The sequence below is a fragment of the Hippoglossus stenolepis genome, chromosome 14, assembly GCF_022539355.2.
Source record: "Hippoglossus stenolepis isolate QCI-W04-F060 chromosome 14, HSTE1.2, whole genome shotgun sequence".
Classification (NCBI taxonomy): domain Eukaryota; kingdom Metazoa; phylum Chordata; class Actinopteri; order Pleuronectiformes; family Pleuronectidae; genus Hippoglossus; species Hippoglossus stenolepis.
The window spans coordinates 9,499,383-9,518,251 of NC_061496.1; the positions used below are offsets into that span (position 1 = coordinate 9,499,383).

At 39.6% G+C, this 18,869-nt stretch overlaps 3 protein-coding genes across 3 annotated transcripts; all 3 read left to right on the top strand.

The window, feature by feature from the left end:
- The first annotated feature begins 855 nt into the window (after positions 1-855).
- On the top strand, positions 856-3,623 carry smim7 (small integral membrane protein 7). The gene is made up of 5 exons (XM_035175804.1): positions 856-1,000; positions 1,216-1,257; positions 2,148-2,200; positions 2,293-2,383; positions 2,940-3,623. Exons 1-5 carry the CDS (start codon positions 975-977, stop codon positions 2,953-2,955), a joined length of 228 nt encoding a protein of 75 aa, XP_035031695.1. The 5' UTR covers positions 856-974; the 3' UTR covers positions 2,956-3,623.
- A 1,077-nt stretch (positions 3,624-4,700) lies between these two features.
- On the top strand, positions 4,701-8,422 carry ccdc124 (coiled-coil domain containing 124). The gene is made up of 5 exons (XM_035176875.2): positions 4,701-4,817; positions 5,610-5,787; positions 6,692-6,881; positions 7,010-7,115; positions 7,251-8,422. Exons 2-5 carry the CDS (start codon positions 5,629-5,631, stop codon positions 7,453-7,455), a joined length of 660 nt encoding a protein of 219 aa, XP_035032766.1. The 5' UTR covers positions 4,701-4,817; positions 5,610-5,628; the 3' UTR covers positions 7,456-8,422.
- Positions 8,423-10,288: 1,866 nt separating this feature from the next.
- Positions 10,289-18,247, top strand: LOC118121164 (small conductance calcium-activated potassium channel protein 1). The gene is made up of 10 exons (XM_035176874.2): positions 10,289-10,649; positions 11,907-13,040; positions 13,172-13,609; positions 14,215-14,310; positions 14,848-15,266; positions 15,490-15,631; positions 15,939-16,049; positions 16,528-16,655; positions 16,797-16,866; positions 17,324-18,247. Exons 2-10 carry the CDS (start codon positions 11,922-11,924, stop codon positions 17,609-17,611), a joined length of 2,811 nt encoding a protein of 936 aa, XP_035032765.1. The 5' UTR covers positions 10,289-10,649; positions 11,907-11,921; the 3' UTR covers positions 17,612-18,247.
- The last annotated feature ends 622 nt before the right edge of the window (positions 18,248-18,869 follow it).

Consider the following 18,869-nt stretch of genomic DNA (forward strand, 5'->3'; position numbering starts at 1 on the left):
GCGTAGAAAGGCTGCAGTGAAACGTGCAGTGCTCCTCAAACGCCTCGTATATTTATTATATGTTTTTATTTAATTGTTTTAATATTGTTTTTTTTAAAAATCGTTTTTCATTCCTAAGGAGATTAATAAAAACAGCAGCCACCTTTTCCACCACCAGGGGGCACCAAAGTCACAAAACCTAACCAGCTATTATTCCTTTTTTTTTATTATTGTTATTATTATTATTGAACCCAATTGTCTCATTAAATTTTGACAACATTTCCATAATAACATGAACATATTGTATTGAGCGGTCATTTGTAATCTTCTGTCACGTTTGGTGTTTTTAAACTTTAATTTTTTCCTGATTTTTTATTAGTTTTTATGCACATTTGAACGTTTTTTTTTTATTTGTGTGTGTTTTTATTTGTGAAGCACATTATAACAATGTCTTAAGAAGTACTGCATAAAGATATCATTATCATACATAAATATAATTAATTAGACTTTACTTCTGTCTGTTCTACTTCCCCCTGAATGTGTTTTCCTCTTTCGGTTTTTTTTGTAAACTTGCTTCATTCTTCACTGGTTCTGTTTAAGGTGCTTTATACTGATGCTGGACTAACTTTCAGGGTGAAGTATTGTACTTTTTACACAGCTACTTTAGTTACTCAATAGATTAAGCTTTTCCATACATACCATGTGATTATCTTTGGAAATATTGATCATTATATTCCCAGCAGTGTTTGAAATAGTTACTAGTCTCATGTAGTTTCTTCTTGATGTCTACATATGAAATTTTGTTGTTGTTATATTTCTTGGCTGATGGTGGCGCTCGTTGCTGTTTTTGTTCTCGACCTCCTGACAAGTCAAACTGAGGAAAGCAAAAACCCTGAGTCAAGTCTAGTCGGTACACTGGAACCTCAATGGTCACATTCCTGGTGACGTAGCCGAATGCGGAAGTGAGGCGTCTCTGTGATGTGACGAGAAACAAGATGATCGCGAATCTGTTGATATTCGGGTAAATGATTCAATGTCTGACGGATTTTAACACGGAAACAGTTCTTTTATTAAACCGTCTTCTTCACTGTGTGTGTTACTGTCCACTGTGGCGTCAGTAAGATGGCGGTGTGACAAGCTAACTAGCTCCGTTGCTAATGCCAGCTCAGCAGCTAGCGTTAGCCCCGCAGGTAAACAAGCTCCCCTGTAGACACCGTGTCTCTCTGTGCTCCACAGGACCTTACTGGTGAATGCAGGGGCCGTGCTGAACTTCAAACTGTGAGTGGTCACGTCCCTGACACAAGTCTGACTCAGCATCTAGTCTAAACACAGTTAAATTACTGGAAAGAACGACCCACAGACACCTACCTGTCAAATGCTCAATGATAATCACTCAAAATGTGATCAAAGAAAAGATCAAGGTTGTACAAAATATTATTTCAGTATCATTCAGGATAAATAAGGTTATAGTATTTATTTTGTCATCATTAGAAGCTCAACAAGAGAAATAAATACATAAAGTTGAACAGAAGAAAATAATTTAGATAATCAAAGGGTATTGAGGTTATGATATGAATGTGTTGAGGCGTGTCAAAGCCACTTTCAGTCGATTTTCTCAATCTTCATAATGTAAGTTATATTACTGTAAATAAACCAAGCTTTAAATGTTTATATATTTAAGGGATGGCCCTATTTATTATTATCCCACACACTCTTTATAAAAAGCTGCTTTAAACTGCATTTACCATTTGGCGAGATGCTCTGATGCCGGTGAAGTGAGGGTTACATGCCACAGACAGAAGATGAAGCAATAGCAACAAAATCTGAAATGTCAAGACAATGTATAACCACCGCAGAGCAACAGGAAACAGCAAAACATAAATACAGTAATACAGCATCAGAATCTATTATTCAAACAACAAGAATCAAGCATTATTGACTCAATCAGACACAAAGACAAGAAATAATCAACAAGGCAAATGAAATAACAATCATAATGTAAATGTTAAACAATGCTTAAAGGTGTAATGAAACGTCAGGGAAATGTAATGTCCGACCTGTAACTCATAGGCCATGACGCACAGACACAACAACAGGAGATCATTCACAATTGTTGAAGAGGTGCAGAGAAAATGAAACTGGGGAATTTGACTGTCCATGTTTTACAGCAAAAGGAAGGAGGCCCAGGGATTTGGAGATGACTCCAGAGCGCCAACAACAGGTGTGTATGAATGTTACAGAGAATTTGAATCACAATTAACAAACTAGTATGTAAAAGCTTGGCCATTTAAAAATGATTGGTATCTTCTTCAGGCGACAACATCAGAGAGTTCCTGCTCAGCCTGCGATACTTTCGGATCTTCATCGCTCTCTGGAACATCTTCATCATGTTCTGCATGATAGTGTGAGTAAGATGCTGGGAGCCCACTGCTGCCCATGTACTTAAAATGAGTTAGTGTTGGATGTAAAGGTGAATTTGCTGCTCTGTAACTTTCACTCACGCAATGTTTTTAAAGGTGTCTGTTTTTACAATGGTGGTAATAATCTATATTTTGTACATTATTGGCAAAATCACTTAAAAAATCAAAACCAACAATAAATAGATACTTAATAGATGCCCCAAATATGTATTGTCTTGTAACTGTTCCAAAGAGCTCCATTGTTGTTTAAAAACAATCAACCCATAATAGATTTTATTGATCTTTTTAGTAGGATCCTAATTAGCTAATGTTGAGCACATGATTTTTTAGTCACAGCTTTCAAGTAAGAATGTGAATATCAACCATCTTGTGATATCTTGTTTGAATTAGTTATTATATTACTCATAATATTTCTTCCTTCATCCTGCCTCAACTCTGCTCCAGTTTATTTTCTACATTTTAAAAATACTTAGAAAGTCCCAGAAATGTACTGTGAACTTGTTCCTCATCTAACTGGTTGACTGTCTTCAATCCTCACAGATTATTTGGATCATGATCGACATTTGCAGGGATCAGAATCCGGAATCCTTCTGGGTTTTTCAAGATGGATGCTCTAAATTACTTCTTTATAGAACCTTTCTGTTACTTTGGCCCTTTTAAACTATAAGTCTACTCTATTTTCTTTACCACCTCTAATTCAAAAACTACTTCTGGTGTCGCTGTACAGGAATTTATGAATCACTGTATTTATTTGGTCTGATAGAGGTTTTCACATTTTTACTTTTCTGTAAACTGTGACTCTATGAATAGCCCTGCCCTCTGCTGGACATGTGTTGTCATGTGCCCTCGAGCTTCTGTACAGAAAATGGGATGTTTTCTTCAGCATTGCCAATATAAAAAAAAAAAGATCACCTGGGTTGTAAACGATGCACAGCCTTTGTTAACAGGATATAATTGTTTTTTCTGTGGCTTGTTAGCTGACTGTCATCATTTAAGGATCTCGTTCTGTCCTAAAGCCTCTCAAACTTACCATGGTCCCTTTTCCTGTGTGCATATATGATAAGATGTATAAACAACTCAAAATTCATCTGTTGTTATGTGCAGCCTCTCAGATAGAAACTGTCATTTCCTGTGGTCTGGGACACCTGGGCTGTAAGTAAATGAATATGCACTTTGATGTAAATGTGTCCTTGTTCTCTTTCCAATAAAAATACAATTTTCTTATCCAGTGTCTGTTAAATGACTGATTATACTGACCTTACAATGAATGATGCATTAAGTATGTTTGATAGATAGATAGACAGATAGATAGATAGACAACATGGGGTAAAAAAATGACCCCTATCCATTTCCTGTTATTTCATGCATGGCTGGGTGTTTCTCTGCTGTATTGTTTTATAGCTTATTTATAGCTCCTTTTGAAGAGAAGATGAATCTTCTCTTCAGAGCCTTCTTCATTTAGGAGAGCTGGATTCCAAGATACACCCACAACACCAGCTTGATCCTGTAGAACAAAGTCTAGGTCTTCAGCATCAGAGATTTCAGACTCAGAATCAAGACCAAGACTTGCCTCCTCATTTTCCTCATCCTGTTCTTCATGCAGCATCTTTATGACCATTACACCGTAAGTCTGAAATGATTGCGACCAGCCATACTGAAGAAATTCAATAGCATATTTTTTAAATGCGCGTCAATCAGTCTACTAAGTACATACTGTTATTTTTCGAGATTTATTTAGTTGATCTAGTTATGGTTAGCTAGCCAGAAAAGAAGCTAGTGCGCTAACAGCTAGTTAGTATTGTACATATTTCTCTTTCTCACTCGTAATGGATTGTAAGATAAGACTCACATACATCAGATGTGCAAAAGCAGCTGCAGAATGGAAGGTGTTCCATGGTGAATACATTCTGTATACAAATACAAAACCTATGTTTGTTTATAAAGTAAGAAAGGAAAAAGGAAAATAATGATTTGTGGTAATCAAAAAACAGATATTTAATGAATACTTCGAATATTAAAAGATAAAATACATTTATTTAGAACATGGAGCAAAGAAACACTCATGCATGAAACAACACAGGTAATGAATACGGGTCATCTTTGACCCATGTTGTGCATTTGAAGGATACTGGTACAAAAATGATTTTTATTCGTAAGGATTTGTGATGATCAAAAACAAGTTAATTGGGGAAAATACCTGAAATACTGAATGATGAAGATATAGAAAATAAAAACTGAGCCAGGTCCCTTTTGACCCACGTTGTGAATCAAAGGGTTAAATTCACATTCAATTCGACGCAGTGACGTCGAGGCCGCCGACGCAGGATCCAGCGGCTGACGCAGGGTCGACGTCTCCGGCAGAGACGCCTCCTCGAAACAACAGTCGTCCAGCTACGACCTGTTTCTCTTCTCGTTCTGGTATGAAACCTCGCGCAGAGCTCGGCCTTTGTGTTTTGTGACCGCTCGCACCTTAGCTAAGATTCGGCGCTCGTCGATTTGGGAACATTTGGTTTGTTGACTGTTGAAACGGTCCAGTTCACCAGGCTAACAGCGACTAGCTAAAGGCTAACCAGCTGCACGCAACAAGCAGAGGCGCTGCTGATGCTGTTGTTTCTGAGAATGAAGGCTAGGCTACATTCACCTGCTAGTTCAGGCTGTGTTGTTCATCAGTTAGCTAGCCCACCCATTTGAACCGATGCTAAGTAATGGAAGTTATACACTAGCTTGCGTTTCCTTCGTTCACGTGTACGAAATGAATGTCAGGTTGTTTCTATATATTTCTGTTCAGTTTCAGTTTGTGGTGCACATTAACCACAGTGTGAACACTGCACGTTGAGCCACCAGAGATGTCTACATGTGTGAGAAACACTAAAAGAAAAGCGAACACCATCTGTCTCACATAATGGTTCAGCTCATATTCTATCAATCCGTTGGTTTTTTTATTGTGATTGTTGGAATTTAAAGTGTCCACATTCGTGAATAAATGCCACTCACGCCTTTTGCAGAGCCTCAGGGGACATCTTCAAATTATTAAAGATTTAAGTGAATATCAAAACAGATTATTTTTCTGCCGAATCATCACTCAGCTTATTGTCTCAGCTCAAGTTGAATAATGACATTTAAGCCTGGCCCATATCACCATGCATAAGTCTTGAAATATCTTTTGCCAGTGATACGCGACTCACACTTGTCTGCTTGTGTCTCTCACAGCCGAAGAGCAACTGCTGGGATGCCAAAGAAGTTCCAGGGCGAGAACTCCAAGGCGGTCACAGCCAGAGCCCGAAAGGCCGAGGCCAAGGCGGTGGAAGACGCCCGCAAGAAGAAGGAGGAGGAGGACTCCCTGTGGCAGGAAACTGACAAACATGTGCTCAAGAAGGGGCAGAGAAAGGTGAGCTGTCACTCCAACCGGCTCCCCCTGGGTAGCCTGCTCAGAGAGGAAGAAAGAAACACGACAGAAATGTTGTCATATTTGAAAACAGCTTTTAGTGCGGGGCAGGAATCCTGTCTTACCTTTTTCACACATAAATCCACAGGTCTGAAGTCTAGATGGGATTAAGTCTTAACTTTCCCCTGCTGGTTTTTGTATTAGCAGCTAATTACAGAACAGCACAAACAAACAGAGAGAAAATCAGAATCAGAATCAGAATCAGAATTCTTTTTATTGCCAAGTATATTTACATATACAGGAAATTGCCTTGGTGTGGTTGGTGCCTTTGGACATAACAACAAATCGTACATAAAACAACAATATATACAGAAAAAACAATAGGCACGTGCGGTGCTAAATATAGAACACATTCCCTTTTCTTTGATCAGCATTTAAGACCGAAATGTATTTAGTAATCTTAAATGTCTTTATGTACATAGTGTACAAAATGACAGTGGATGCGTTTAAGTAAAGCTACATTGATTTCAGAGAGAGACAGACAAAAAATATGTTCCCAGACAGGCTGAGCTTGACCTCGACTTAACTCTGCGTCTTGTTAGGGGCACACAGACGCTTCACAAACCATAATGGACTCACTTCTTTGGGAACTTAACTTGGGATTTATTTTAATGTCTCTTTGTCAAGCACACAATATACTATGCTGTAAGTGTTTTGTTGTGAGTCATTGTTCTGTGGCTAACCGACTTATTAAGATGAGCAAATGCACAACTTCTGCCATCTTTAAAAGATCCACATACAGCCTTTATATCTAATAGTTTTAAAGAACCATCAATAATGAGGTATTTTAGATGTCTGATCCAATATTTTTGGTCTGTAAGAAAATAAAATCATCCTGCTTTTCCAGGATGACAAGGAGAAGAAGAGGATGGAACTCCTGGAGAGGAAAAAAGAAAACCAGCGCCTTCTGGATGAAGAGTTCGCCACGATTAAAGGCAAATCAAATGAGGTTGCAGGTGTAGGAAAAGTGACCCGGGCCCAGATCGAGGAGACGCTTCAGAATGAGCAGCAGCAGCAAGAGGAGCTCCAACCGAAAGGTAAAGATCGGGTTGTCAAGATGAGTCAGGATCTGAGAAAATCAGAAAGCAGTGGCTGAAACCCTAAAGTGGGTTTTGTTTAACCATGACACCACCTTTTTCATGTTTCAAATGATTGTTTCCTACAGAAAAGAGCCACCTGGAGACTCCACTGGAGGAGAACGTGAACATAATTATCCCTGAAAAAGGAGCAGTGGAAGCCAGATCAATAGAAGATGCCATCGCTGTGCTGAGGTACATTTACAGTTTGCTCTGTGTGACACCCTGTTGTCCTAGTAATCTCTGCGATGCTGATTTTAATTGACAGCAAATGTGACTTGTGAATGTTAACAATTCATTGTTATTCATTCTGTCTTCTTCGTCCTCTAGCACGGGGCCTGAGGACCTGGACCGCCACCCGGAGCGGAGGATGAAAGCAGCATTTCTTGCCTATGAGGAGGAGAACATGCCTCTCCTAAAAAAGGAGAACCCCAACATGAGATTGTCGCAGCTGAAGCAGCAGCTGAAGAAGGAATGGATGAAGTCACCAGAGAACCCCTTGAACCAGCGCTTTTCCTCATACAACTCAAAGTGATATCACTCCTTCCATCATGACGCCATTTGAAAACTGTGCACTGTGGAGACTTTAATTGGAAAAATCAAATAATTTCATCCTTAAATTAACGTGGCCACGACCTGCTCAGAAACAATATCTCCAGTACCAGAGGACACACCTCCAAGGAGAGGCTCACCCCTCCAGCCCATCAACGTCACAACTAATCATCATGTCCGTGCACGTGGCCTCTAATTTTGAATGTGCGCATCTAATAAATTTAATGACATCTCCTTTTTTTTTTTTTTAGCACTTCTTTGAAAGTGGGGAATTCGATGTTTTGAGAGTAACTTATTAAAGTTGACCGCTCGACCATCAGTCATGTCTTGCGATCTTTCTTGTTTGGAGACACAGGCGAGTAGAAGATGATGGAGTTCAAACTTTGATTCATTCACGGAGAAAGTCGACAATACTCATCAGCCAACAACAAAGTAGGCTTCCTGGTCAATTTAAGACAGGACATTAACTGTTAGATCAATTAGAGATAAAACAATTTCTACTGTCAGGTCCATCCACCAGGTGACTGTTATGAAACTTGCTTGTGCTGTGAGTCCTGACTGTGGAGTTGGTGCAACGCTGTAGGTAAAGGCTGAAGTTATGTGTTGACACAAGTGTGTTTTACTCACAGCCTTGTACAATGCTGATATAATACTGCTGATGCTCCCCCTCCAGTATTTGAAGGCTCTCTACTCTGATGAGCCATGAGCACAATTTGACACTGAAGAGGAAATTATATGAGGAAGACATTGGAATGACATCGTGTCAGAGCCTCAGTGTGTCTGGTTTGGCGAGTTTATTTGTACAGCACATTCCAATTGAATGTGCTTTACATAATATATAAAAGGCATCATGACAAAGTGTAAAAGCAACATAAGACAAAACAGAAAAGGAAGCATTGAAAAAGTTACATAGAGCATAACAAATAAATAAATAAAATGAGTGAAAACAACTGCAGTGTAAGAAATGGGTAATTATTTGATTTAATAAAAGGCTGTGGCAAACAGGAAGTCTCCAGCATGGACTAAAAAGAAGTTGCAGTGGAACATTGCGTCTCCATGTTTAGTTTTGAAAGTAGACCTGTTCCTGGCGACCTGAGGGGTCTGGATGGTTCATAACGTAGCAGGAGATCAGAAATATATTTGGGCTCTAAACCATTCAGTGCTTTATAAACCAACAGCAGGATTTTGAAGTCAATTCTTCAGGGAGTCAGTGTAAGGATCTCACAACTGGAGTGAAATGATCCACTCTTGGTGTTAGTGACGACTCCAGCAGCTTTATTTTGAATTAGCTGCAACTTTTTGATCGATATTTTTTTTCAGAGACCTTCTAAAGACACAAATACTATGGTCAAGTCGGCAGAAGACGAATGCATGGACAAGTTTTTCCAAATCCTGCTGAGACATAAGTTCTTTTATCCTCGACATGTTCTTAAGGTGGTAAAAATGTGACTTTGCAATGGTGTTAATGTGGCTGTTAATGTTACGGCCTGCGTCCACGACTACACCAAGATTTCTAGCTTGGTTTGTAGTTTTTAACTTTACAGACTTATAATCGCTCTTCCTCGTCTCCAAAAACAATTACTTCAGTTTTATTTTTATTTAACTGTAGAAAATTTAGTAGAAGCTGAACCTTGGCTAATTTGTAACCCATCTGCACCAACAAGAAAGAAGAAGAAAACAAGGAATGGCATGTGCTCTAAATGGATTTTTATTGGTAAAGTTATTGTGTCAATGAGACTTTAAAGGTTTTGACATTACTAAAATGACCAAGATATATTTCCTCAAATAAAAAACCTCCATCTTGTGCAGGAGGAAACTGGCCTCTCTTATCAACGGCTCCAGACTCTTTGGCCTCTCGCCAGCTATGTTAGTGTCCTCTCAAATTCTGGTGGGCTGGTGAAATTAAAATGGGAACATTTCTGAAAACACTTGTGATTGAACAATCAGAATTGTGCTGCCTTGTTATTAATCACAAATCTGTTTATAAAATGACCGATATTATCATGAGATGTCTCTGGTAGTTACACAACAATTCAACTTAAATCAAGCTTATCGTAACAAGATTTACTTATCTGGGACGTACTTCCTGATATTTTTATTTTTTATTTTATTGTGGCTAGTGGCTCTGTTGGTCACAAAGCATTTCTCCATCGCAGCAACATTCATATACTGAGCTGCTGAGGCAGCAAACTGCTTTGTAGGTTTGTCTGATGCCAGGTGGAGAGACGGCAAACACAATAACAGGGCTGCAGCCGCATGACTACAAGTACATAAACAAATAACTATTGACAGGTTTTCAATTATTAAAAAATGCAAAAAAAAGGAACTGGAAAATAAAAACAAAACAGAACATGATTTTTGAGTCACTATATTATTTTATTGGAAAGTGGTGTATGTGGTGTATTTCATATTCAGAGGCATCAGATCTGTTTTGTATTTGTAGGTTACAGGTCTACATAACCCAAAAACAATCTAAATTTAGAAAATCTGAGGGGAGTGTTGTTTAGCGTTATTATAAATTTGCTGCTGCTGATGTGTTTGTTAGATTTCGAGGACACGAGACAAGCCCTCTGCTCACTGGCTTGATTCATTTGGGGCAGATTTATAAATGGACACTTTTGTCCATCCAGGCTCTTGTGGCGGAGGAGATAAGAGACCCTGTGAAGACCTTTGAAATACGGAGCTTTAATGACAACTTCAACTGACCTTTTACTTTCCATTTTGCATTAAAGAAACCAGTTCCCTTTCTCTTTCCCTAGCAACCAATCAGTCCACTCCCACTTTATAGGGATTTCTTTGAGCTCATGTACGTGTGATGTTGCGCCTGAACATCACACGTACTCCGGTCTGATGTTACAAGGCTTTTTTTGTCTTTCTGCATCCTAACCTGTTGCCGCTCCTCTAGCCCTCCCACTCTCTGTCCATTTGCATGTCCACCCTTTACCAGGCCAGCTGCTGCTGCCCTTTTCTTTCTTCATGATGAATTCTAATCATCACTTTCAAAGGAAAGCGTCTCCAAGGCTCCTTTATCAACTGCTCGTACTGGGAGGAGGGAGGCAACTGTCCGACACCCACTCAGGCTGCTCCTCTCACCACTTCTGATCTGCAGACCGGGAGCACTTCCTATTTGTAACCTGCCTCTTTGAGTTTGGAGGAAGCAAGATATGGAAGAAGAAGGTAATGATCACCAGTGGGGATTTTGTTGATGTATTATTTCTATTTATTTTTAGGACAAATTCATGAGGGAAAAATATAAGTTTATATAATTTTAATTGCAGTTAAAGGGTTATAAATAGGGTAACCACCATTTTGATAGATTTGCTGTCTTAAGACAAACTATTACATTGGTCAACCTGTTGTCTTTGTGTATTTATATTTTCTTAGGGCTCATTTTCTATGTGGATGGTGACAATTAACCAACATTTCGGGCAGAACTTTAAAAACCAAACATACAGTGTAGATCACATAGTGTTAGTCCTCATGGTCGTCACGTTAGGTTCATATTTTTTAGGAAAATAAAAAGGATAAACATATATATTTTTTAAAGTGACAATTTTGTATGATTTGTTAATATGGGTGTATCTGTGGATATATACAATTTTAAAATATCTATATATTCTTCTTAGAATATATGTATATGTAAAATATAAGCTATATTATATGAAATAGCATCATCGGTTAAAAATTGTAATCTTTTTTTTTTTCTCAAAAGAAACAAGACACATAAAAGTAGAACACAGATTTACACCCTCCGTGGTTAAAGATTAAAAATGTAGCACATTGATACAGATTAATTCCAAATTAAGTATTTCCTGTTTTTCCTCTGAATAATGTGTGGAACTGATCTGTATAATTTTCAGAGGCTTTCTGATTTTCCATGCACAGTAGACTAACATATGAGCATTTGACAGAATTTTTCTCATTCAGAAACAGCTAAACACACAATCTGAGGCTCAGAAATCCATTGCTTTTATATCAGTGATGATTGTGCCATGATTAAATACTCAACTGTGTGAATTATTACTTCCATAATTAGATTTAATTAACCTTTTTCCAACAATGTTTCATGGTGAGCTAAAGCCATTAAGGAGGCCAAAGACAAAAATAGAGATAACACACTTTATTTCTAAAGGAAAATAACATTTATCTTTGGTTTCTTCTAAAGACATTTTTTTCATTTTTAAATGTCATCACAGTTAATGAATAAAATATCAATTAATGTACAATATGTCATGTTATTAAAGTGTGACATCCTTATTTTAATATATGATTGATTTTTATTATTGTGTCCTGCACATTATTTATCCAGCCTAAATCAGGCTTACAAGACACCATTATGTAGAAAAAGAAATGATACATAAAAGAAAGAAAGATGTATTTTCTTTTTCCCTTTCCAGTGTCGTGAAACATGATCTGCTTGTGATCTTATTTCAGCTCTGCGCTGATGCCATGAGGTTGATTCTGGTTAAACCCACCAACGCAACGCGACGCCTCGACTCGACAGGTGAAGTCTTCCCCAACGGGGACCATGAGCATTGCACCTCGGGCGGTCTGCCCCCTCCGACAAGAACCCCTGAGCACGATCAGTACTCTGGAACCCCAGTCGAGGCATCTTCATCCCCACAGGAGACAAGTCTGTGCTGCGTAGCACCTTCACCCCATGAAAAATCAAATGGAATCAATCAAGTTTCAAACCAGATGTCGCCGCTGAAAACTCGGAACCTAACCTTATCCCAGCTGAGCGATCAGGAGTGGCTGCTGCTTTGTGGCCAGGTCAGCAGCGTAGGAGATGATTCGCCCTCGGCAGAGAGAGGAGGAACCAGCGGGGGCCATCCAAACCACAACGACAGATGTGGATGTTCCTGTCCTGACGCACACCAGCATCCACAGACTTTTCAACCGGCATCATCACTTGGCACAGTGCAGGACCGTCCCTCCAGAGTCTCAAGTAAGAGAAGACTTTCATGCTCACCACATACCCAGTCTTTCTCTCAGAGCAGCCAAGGTTCAACCTCATGCCAGGTTTTACCACAGCAAACCAACCAAAGGGATCTTTTCAAACCTGCAACAAACCAACCGCATGACAATTTCATGCCTCAGTGCAGTGACCATGACGGTCAGAAGGAGCTTTCGCAGCGGCAGCACCCTTGCAATCATTTCAAACTCAAGGACAGCAGCCAAGCAACCTGCCCCAATTTGTTCAACATTCCTCTAAACTCAGTTGAGTGTGCTGAGTCGAATCAGATACTTCACCAGCGGCCTCAGCCTGCCGTCACTGCAGACCTCAAGTGGAGAGAGATCTTTGGTAAAGAACCACTGTTGGTTCAACAGCGTCAAAATCGAGACTCACGTGGCTCCATGACTGGTGATCAGGCCTGTAAATCACCTGGGGATCCCTCGATCATCCTCAAGTGTCGTCACCTCCCTTACAACCTCCTGACCAGTACTGCACGCATGAAGAGGTCATCCACTCCAGACAAAAGTGTCCAGTCCTTCTCCATCAGCCAGTACAGTTCACTTGAGAACCAGGATTTAGTCGAGGAGAGAGCTAAACAGGGACAAAGTCAGGTACATGTACTTCTCTTAATCGTGTATTTTCTTTTTGGGCAGTCCTGTTTCTCTCATTTACTCTGTTTAAGGTTTTTACCCAGGTACATTGTATGATCGATGACATTCCCTGTGCTGTCTCTTACTTTCAGACATCCTCTGAACTCCTCGGTGGGTCCAAAGTCTCCCTCTCTAAACATTCTCCCCCGCCAGCGGACAACTTAGAAACCAGTGGCTCAGTTAACGGGGATGCAGTGCGACCGCTGAGCAGCTACGGCGCTCTGAGATCCAGTCTCGCAGATCTTCCCTCGGGCCAACAGCCTCTTCAGCTTCTTAACAGTGCCATCCTCGAGGACGCCTTCTCCAAAGTCCTCAGAGAAGACTCCAGTAAGGCCAACAGCGACAACCTGAGCAGGGAGGAGGGCAGCGCACCACAGAAGAGGACCAAGGACCTGAGCTACCGGCTGGGCCAAAGGAGAACTCTCTTTGGGAAGCGTAAACAACTGAGTGACTACGCGTTGGTCTTTGGGATGTTAGGCATTATCGTCATGGTGATCGAGACAGAGCTTTCCAGGGGATTTTACAGCAAGGTTCGTCCTCTTCAGACTTACGACCTCTGCCAAGGAGGTTATACTTACACCCCTGTCCGTTTGTAAGCAAGATTACGCAAAAACAACTTGATGGATTTACACAAAACCTGGTAGCAGGATGTAATATTGGTCATGAAAGGATCTTTTAAATTTGGGGGCAGATTCAAGATTTCTTTTTTTAGATCACTTTCTTTAACATTTCGAGATAGAGCTTTTTTTTTTCACTGATTTCCCAGCAAATAACAGACCTATTTAGGGGACTGATATCTATGAGTGTGTGGAATTTTGTGCAGCTTGATTACATTTAAGGGGACTGTTGGGCCCTGGTGGAGGTATGTGCTCTACTGAGTGCTATTCTAGTTTATGAAGTGTCATTACTTTAATAAATACGATTACAATACAATTCATAGTACTTTCTGACACCATTGAGCAATGTAGCCAAGAAAAGGGAATGCTCATGAAATTGATGTCAACAACAATTTCATGTCATCAAGTGTGTCATTAGAATTAATGGGTTTTAGAAGAAAGAAATTCCCTCCTTTACCACTGTTAATTTGCTCTGGTCAGTTGTGTAGTTGTAATGTTTCTGTTTCCATTATTCGCAGGAATCCATATACTCATATGTCATGAAAGGCCTAATCAGTCTTTCTACTGCTATTCTCCTTGGACTCATTGTGATGTACCATGCGAGGGAAATCCAGGTAAATACTATGAATGAATGAATAATAAAGACCATTCAGTTCAGTTACATGTGGTCTTTTTGTTTTGATTGGTAAACCTTACTATCTGGCAACAATTGTGTGTTTTAAAAAAATGTTTAACTTTGTTGAATGTTGCGAAATAGGACATTTTTCCACATTTTCCTTGATTTCCTTGATTTCCTTGAACAATTCTTGGATCTTGATGAAATAAAACAAGCATGTTTAGGAATATTTATTTATGATATGTGTGTGAAATTGGATGCAGATACAAATATAAATCTGGTTTAGTTAATTTAATCTTAGTTTGATAAGGGGACTGTTGGGCCTTGGTGGAGGTGTACGCTCTGAGTGCCAGTCTAGTGTTCATAAATGTATCAACCATATGAATAAAACATTGAAATGAAAACTACAGTTCAAATATAACAGTTTATTATTGATAATTGACATCAATTTATTATATACAGTTTATATCTACTATATTATGTCATACTATGTTACTACATCCTTACTCTAAGTCTTCTGTTCTTTTCTCTACAGCTCTTCATGGTGGACAACGGGGCAGACGATTGGAGGATAGCTATAACCTTTGAGCGGGTTCTCATTGTCATGTTGGAGCTTCTGGTCTGTGCCATCCATCCAATCCCGGGCCGGTATATGTTCACCTGGACGGCTCGACTGGCCGTCAGTTACACGGCATCAGTAGCCGACGCTGACGTGGACATCCTCCTCTCCGTGCCCATGTTCCTGCGCCTCTACCTGATAGGCCGGGTCATGCTGCTCCACAGCAAACTGTTCACGGACGCCACCTCCCGCAGCATCGGGGCCCTCAACAAGATCAGCTTCGACACTCGTTTTGTGATGAAGACCCTGATGACCATTTGCCCCGGCACAGTCCTGCTGGTGTTCAGTGTGACCTGTTGGATCATTGCAGCGTGGACCGTGCGCCTGTGTGAGAGGTATCAGCAAACAAATTCTGAACTTCTCACATCTTCCTTCATCCCTTTTAGTAACTACTTGCATTAGTAAAGTATCATTAAAAGGTTTATTGAAGTCCAGTCACCCTTGTTTTTAACTGTTTCCTGTTGAATGCTTTCAATTTCTCATCTATAATTTGTAAAGTAAAGTTTGCCCTTGACATCCCAGCCTCAGTGTTCACCCCCAGTTTCCATGTCTTTTTAGGTATCATGATGCACAGGAGGTAACTAGTACCTTTCTTGGAGCAATGTGGCTGATCTCCATCACCTTCCTGTCCATCGGCTACGGAGACATGGTCCCTCACACCTACTGTGGAAAAGGTGTTTGCCTATTAACAGGAATTATGGTGAGACTCATACAGTACAACAAGACATGTAGCAGAAGGTAAACCTTTTGAAACAAAAACTGTATACCAACCAAAAAGCAATATTTCATCTATGAGTGAAGCAACATTTTGTATCATTTGCTAACTTAGTCATGTAATTTGTACAAAACTGATGAAAATCACATGCAGGTAGAATCACAGGGCGGTCAGTAACGGTTCCATGTTTAAATTATTTCTGCTGACAGCAACTATAAGTCAACATATTGAATTATAATTTAAAGTACTTTAAAGTAACGCTGCTGTCACTAACCACTGCTCTCCTTCTCAGGGAGCGGGCTGTACTGCTTTAGTTGTTGCTGTTGTTGCGAGGAAGTCCGAACTCACCAGAGCCGAAAAGCACGTCCATAATTTCATGATGGACACTCAACTCTACAAAAAGGTTACTTCACGATCAGAGATGCAAATTTGTTGTACGTTATTCATAATATTATTAGTAAAGCTGAGCCTGAACAGACTGGGCAAGTTTAGGTTTTGTATAGTTTATCTCTCAGAGCTTTACAGTGGAACCTGCATTTATGTCAAGATTTTACCCTAAAAAAGAATGTTTATTTTCTTCATTCAAGTTCTGTAAATTTGGTTGTAATTTTATTATTATTTATAAATTATTTATAATAAAGTTAAACTGAAAAACAACAAACCTTAATTACATTTCTTCATCATTAGGGTTTGATAACAGCTTGTTAGGAATCATTGCCAATTTTTTTGGTATTGGATTAATGGTTTACTCTTTTCATTGGTCAGGCTCTATACAGTTTGCAGTACAGGACCCAAACGTTACTTCGTGTAAATGCTGCTATATTGGCTTGTAAAAGCTTCTCCTTCTCTGCTGTTTCATTTGTGTGTTTTTTCCTCCCCAGATAAAAAACACAGCAGCCAACGTGTTGAGGGAGACGTGGCTCATCTACAAAAACACTAAGCTGGTGAAGAAGATCGATCACGCCAGAGTACGCCACCATCAGCGAAAATTCCTGCAAGCCATCCACCAGTAGGAATAAGTTGAAATAACTTGTAGAAATTGTGCATGTTACGTCAATTTGCTAAATATTAAATTGTTACAACAAAATTTCTGCATTTATTGTACTTGGCAAGAAAGTGACCGTGTTTCTGATTTTCTTTTTTACCGTAGACTGCGAAGAGTCAAAATGGAGCAAAGGAAATTAACTGACCAGGCCAATACAGTCGCTGACCTTGCCAAGGTCTGTATGTGTGGTTTCTTTCACATTTTTCAAAAATGGTCAAAGGAGAAACTGAGTCAGCTAATAGTAATCATTCCTAATCATCGAGCTCAAACTGGGAGACCAACCCTCACATCTGGGAAAAATCCCTTTGCTCAACCGAAGGAAAGAAACTAAAACCTGTACTTTACCTTCCATGACATCTCGAAATGTCTGCAGTGAAAAATGCCTCTTCAGGGATCACAAGTGGAAAGAAATGTGCATGTCACGTGATGTATAGTTTCATTTTGGTATGGAAGCATTAAGAGTCCACAGCTCTGCAAATGAATAAGTAAGTAAGATAAGTAATCATGATTTTACTGATAAAGAATTAAATGTATTTTATCATCACAATCTAATACGCTGAGTGACTCTGTGATGCCTTCTTCAAAGTGACCTCAAGGTCAGATATGTGACCTGTCCTCCCTGCTGCCTTCAGACTCAGAACATGATGTATGATCTGGTGTCGGAGCTGCAGCATCGGAGCGAGGAGCTGGACGGGAGGATCGTAGCTCTGGAGGCGAAACTTGACTCCATCCTCCTCAGCGTGCAGTCGCTGCCGATCGTGCTTTCTCAAGCAATAACAAAGCTACAGAGGGATTTCCTGGACAACTTGGCTTGTCGTGTCCACTTCCTGTCGTCCTCCCTGAGCTCTGAGTGCTGTCCCGTCCCTGCCAGGCAGCTCTGTCCGGGATCCACCCCTCCAGAGACACCGTACAGCCAATAGACCTCGACATCCTTTTGTTGTGCTGGGATGAATTTCCACAACCTTCAGCATTGGGAGTTACAGCTATAGAGTCAAGTCTGGAGGAAGGGATGGACATCATTTCTTAGTGTCCTCTGCTCCAAGTTGTTGGTTCAGGAACCAGGTTTCCTCCTGTTTGTGAGCAAATTGTGAGCAATTTTCATGGAGCTCATGAAAAACACTTTTACAAATGCATATATAAAACATGAACAAATATTCATTATTGATTGATTTACAGACAACCCCTACACCTTAAAACAGTTTGCCTGAAGGTGAAACATCCATTTAACACAATCCATTCATTTTCTCCCATCCCTTATATTAGACTTTTGTTAGACTGTGTTCCACTACTTTTAATAAATGTTATTGTATAGGCCTGTCTATATATCTCAGTGGTATCATCAGTCTTTAAGTTGTAAACATGAAAATGTTCTAAAGAATAGAAAAACTTTAATATAAATATTTATTCATCTTTATTCTTTTGAGAACCATTTTTACAGTATAGTTCTGAAACCTTGATTCGTGTCATTGGCCGTAGCCAACACAACATTATTATCATGGGTTTTAGACATTAAAGAGACATGTATCTAGACATTGCATTAATTAAATAGTTCTGATATTTTTAGCAGCTGCATAGTATTCTATTTTAAATACTAATATACAGCCTGTGTATTAAATCACTGAAAATAAAGTATTTTGTGTATTTATGTATGTTTGAGGCTCCTTTGTTTCCCTTGGCAGGACTCGGGTGAGTTGCCTGCATTTGAAAAAAATAAATTTCACAAAATATTGACTAGTTCTATCTTTCACAGGCCAATGTCAAATTTGTAAAGACATTGCCTGATTGAATGTTGATACCGTAGAGTGACCAGTGGCCATCAATGGCCGAAGATATCAGTTAATTAGAGTGAACAAGCAACAGCAGAGGCACCATTGAAATTTGGTGCATATAGAAATTTTACACACACAGTCTTTTCTGTAGATCCTCTTATATTCATCGGCCGTGTGTGAATGATACACACACACACACACACACACACACACACACACATGCAATAACTATTCACACACACACTCCATACAGTTAAAGTTCAATTACCTTTGAATGTGTGTTGCTTGCTTTTATTTTAATTTAACTATTGCACTGCTGAGCTGACCGGTTTATTCTCGTCCAACAACTTTCATTGTACTTTTGACCCTGTGTTAACTTGCATAATATGACAAATAAAAACTTGAAGCG